The 3,422-nt window shown below is 37.6% G+C and overlaps 1 protein-coding gene across 1 annotated transcript in view; it reads left to right on the top strand.

The window, feature by feature from the left end:
- Positions 1-3,422, top strand: part of ERI1 (exoribonuclease 1) — a 25,513-nt gene that overhangs the window by 4,040 nt on the left and 18,051 nt on the right. The window contains exon 2 of the mRNA XM_008051523.2: positions 2,626-2,804. Within this exon, the coding sequence (XP_008049714.1) occupies positions 2,626-2,804 (179 nt within the window). The remainder of the gene's footprint in view (positions 1-2,625; positions 2,805-3,422) is intronic.

Genomic DNA, 3,422 nt, shown 5'->3' with positions numbered 1-3,422 from the left:
CAAGACCAGCCTGGGCAACTTGGCAAGACCTTGTCTCTACAATAAATCAAAAATTAGCCGTGCATGGTAGCATGCGCCTGTAGTTCCAGCTACTTGGAAGGCTGAGGCTGAAGGATCGCCAGAGTTCAGCAGGTCAATGCTGGGTGGTGGTGTGCATGCCACTGCACTCCAGCCTGGACGACGAAGTGAGACTCCAACTCAAAAAAATAAATAAATAAATAAAGTAAACCCGAAAAGACAGTCTTCCACGGTGAGGTAAATTCACATCAGTAGCAACCAGGGACAGAATTTGGAATGACATAAATTCATGTCAGCAGTTGTGAATGAGTCAACTGAAAGAAAAGGGCTAGAGGTGGACCTAGGAAAGGAGGCAAATCTTTATAGAAGTCTTGATTTATAGCATATCCAGAAGAGGCCTAAGGGTTACTCATAGGTAATTTTTATAGCTGCAGTTTTAGATAAGAACTAACCAAGTGAACCAGAGAGGATTTATCCAAAGAGAAAAATCTCCTTAAATTAACTGAGACATCTGTTTTGGTAGGCAAACTTACTTAATGTTGACCTACATTTTAACCTGACCGAAGATGAAGCTTAAAGCTCAGTATAAATTTAAAAGCAAAGGATAAATTATCTTGGTTAAATTCTGTTTTGTTTTGTTTTTTGAGTTGGAGTCTCACTCTGTCACCCAGACTGGAGGGCAGTGGCATGCTTCCGGCCACCACAGCATCGACCTGCCAGGCTCAGGCACAAGTAGCTGGAAGTACAAGTAGCTGGAAGTACAGGAGTACACCACCATGCCCGGCTAATTTTTTTTTTTAATTTATTGTAGAGATGAGGTCTTGCCAAGTTGCCTGGGCTGGTCTCAAACCCGTAGACTCAGGTAATCCTCTCACCTCAGCCTCTCAAAGAGCTGGGATTATAGGCATGAGCCACTACTCCTGGCCCTTGGTTAAATTCTAATGATAAAGTATACCAGTATCTGTTATAAATTTAATATATTATTGAAAACTGATTTTTTTTTTTTTTTTTTTTTTTTTACAAAGAGCAGTGTAATACATTTTTTAAATAAACTCTTTTTAACAAGGAATCTCAATGTAGCTATTCTTCAATTTATGGACAATTTGCAGATTAGAATTGCTGACTCTTCCTCATGGAGATGGGAGTAGATAATTTTTGAGTACTCTGGCACTGTACCTAGCATTACGTTTGCAGTAAATGTGTATTGCATTAAATTTGAGAGGGTAGAGTGAGGGATAGTCCCTGAATCACAAGGATCAGTTCTAAGTTAGGGACTGCAGCCTCTCTGTGGTTATCCCTCCTTAATCTGTAAGTAAAGTTCACATGAGGACAATGTGGCAAGTTATGAAATAAGTACCAAAAATATTTTTTAAAATTCTGCAACATAGCTAATGTTTGTAACATTGCATGTAGAAAATAATTAATGTATAAATTAGTCTTTGAAAGTTTTCTTATTACTAATTTGAGGCTACTTGTGGAGGAATAGAATACAGTCTTTTTTTAAAAAAACAGCAGCCTGGTGCAGTGGCTCATGCCTATAATCCCAGCACTATGGGAGGCCGAGGCGATAGGATTGCCTGAGCCTGCAGGTTCGAGACCAGCCAGGGCAACCTGGCAAGACCTCACCTCTACAATTAAAAAAAAAAATTAGCCACGCATGGTGGTATGTGCCTATAGTTCCAGTTACTTGGAAGGCTGAGGTGGAAGGATCGATCTCCTTAGCTCAGTAGGTCTAGGTCTAGGCTATTGTGGCCAAAAGCATGCCACTGCCCTCCAGCCTGGGTGACAGAGTGAGACTCCAACTCAAAAAAACCCCACAAATTTTAAGAAGAGAAGAGGTTTATAATACAGTAACTGTATAGTTATCCTGAATAACTGATATAAGTGTAACTTGGAAATTGTGAGTTTTGAAGCTGAACATATTTCTTCACCATGGTTACTAGGAAGTTTCGAACTAGATTTTCAGTCCATTTTGTTTTTATGTTGGGTAATTTCTGTTAACTCTTTAAAATGAATTTAGGTTAAAAAACTCTTAGAAAGTCACTGATGTTGTAAAAGCTCACTTAAAAGTATTCATTCATAAATATTAGAATATTGTTTGTGAAGGATCTGTTCTATAGCCTGTGAAGATAAGTAAAGGTACCATTTATTAATAACTGTTCTGGAAATGGTATTATATGTTATCTTATTTAATCCTTGTAATAATTCTGCCCAAATGCTATTTACTGTTACTATTATGAAACACCATCTGAGACAATTATACTTTATTTTATTGACAAGGAAACTGAGAATCATAGCAGCTTTCCAAGGTCCAGCAGGTAAATAGTCAGCTGGGGCTCTATATGAGGTGACTCAGACTCCTAGCACCAGCCCTCTTCTTACATAGCTTTGTTTCCGTTGAGGAAGCTCGTGACTCAGAATAGAGCAAGGTAAATTGTATTGGAGGCATATCTTTCCTTTTCCTATTGTGTCCTCCCTCCAGGAGTTGCAGTCATCACTTTTCATCAAACATGGAGCATAAAGAGTCTTCAGGAATTTGAATCTTTAAATCTAAGGTGTTTGTACTAATTATAAGCTGTATTCTTTCTTTTCTTTTTTTTTTAATAGAAAAAACAACGATGTAGATTTGATGGCCAAGAAACAAAAGGATCTAAGTTCATTACCTCCAACACAAGTGATTTCAGTGATCCAGTTTACAAAGAGATTGCTATTACCAATGGTTGTATTAATAGAATGAGTAAGGAAGAACTCAGAGCTAAACTTTCAGAATTCAAACTTGAAACCAGGTAAATAAAAATAACTTTACAACTATAAAAGTAGAGATGCTCATTTTTAAAAGTCTTGAAAACACTGAAAAATTAAAGGTCATCTGTAATCATACCACAATGAGATAACCATTATTAACAATTAAATAACAGCTGTAATTTACAATTTTGTATATGTGAATCTTTGCAACTTTGATTATTGCTATCTTTTATTTTTTTAATTTTTAAATTTAAAATTTTTTTTGAGTTGGAGTCTCACTCACTCTGTCACTTAGGCTGGAATGCAGTGGCATGCTCACTGCCACTGCGGCCTCTACCTGCTGGGCTCAAGTGATCCTTCCACCTCAGCCTTCTAAGTAGCTGGAACTACAGGTGCATGCCACCACGCCTGTCTAATTTTTTTGATTTATTGTAGAGACAAGGTCTCGCCAAGTTGGCCAGCTGGTCTTGAATCTCTGGGCTCAGGCAATCTTCTCCTTTCCACCTCCCAAAGTGCTGGGATTACAGGCATGAGCCACCATTCCTGGCTTTTATCAATCTTTTAAATGATAAATAGTGAGTCAGAGTCTGAATATTTTATTTTTTTAATTTTTATTTATTTATTTTTTTTGAGTTGGAGTCTCACTCTGTCGCCCAGAC

Source organism: Carlito syrichta, unplaced genomic scaffold (assembly GCF_000164805.1).
Source record: "Carlito syrichta isolate Samal-C Ts95f unplaced genomic scaffold, Tarsius_syrichta-2.0.1 Scaffold65451, whole genome shotgun sequence".
Classification (NCBI taxonomy): domain Eukaryota; kingdom Metazoa; phylum Chordata; class Mammalia; order Primates; family Tarsiidae; genus Carlito; species Carlito syrichta.
Note: the sequence above shows the minus strand (reverse complement) of the source record. Positions and strands in the feature narration are given on the sequence as shown.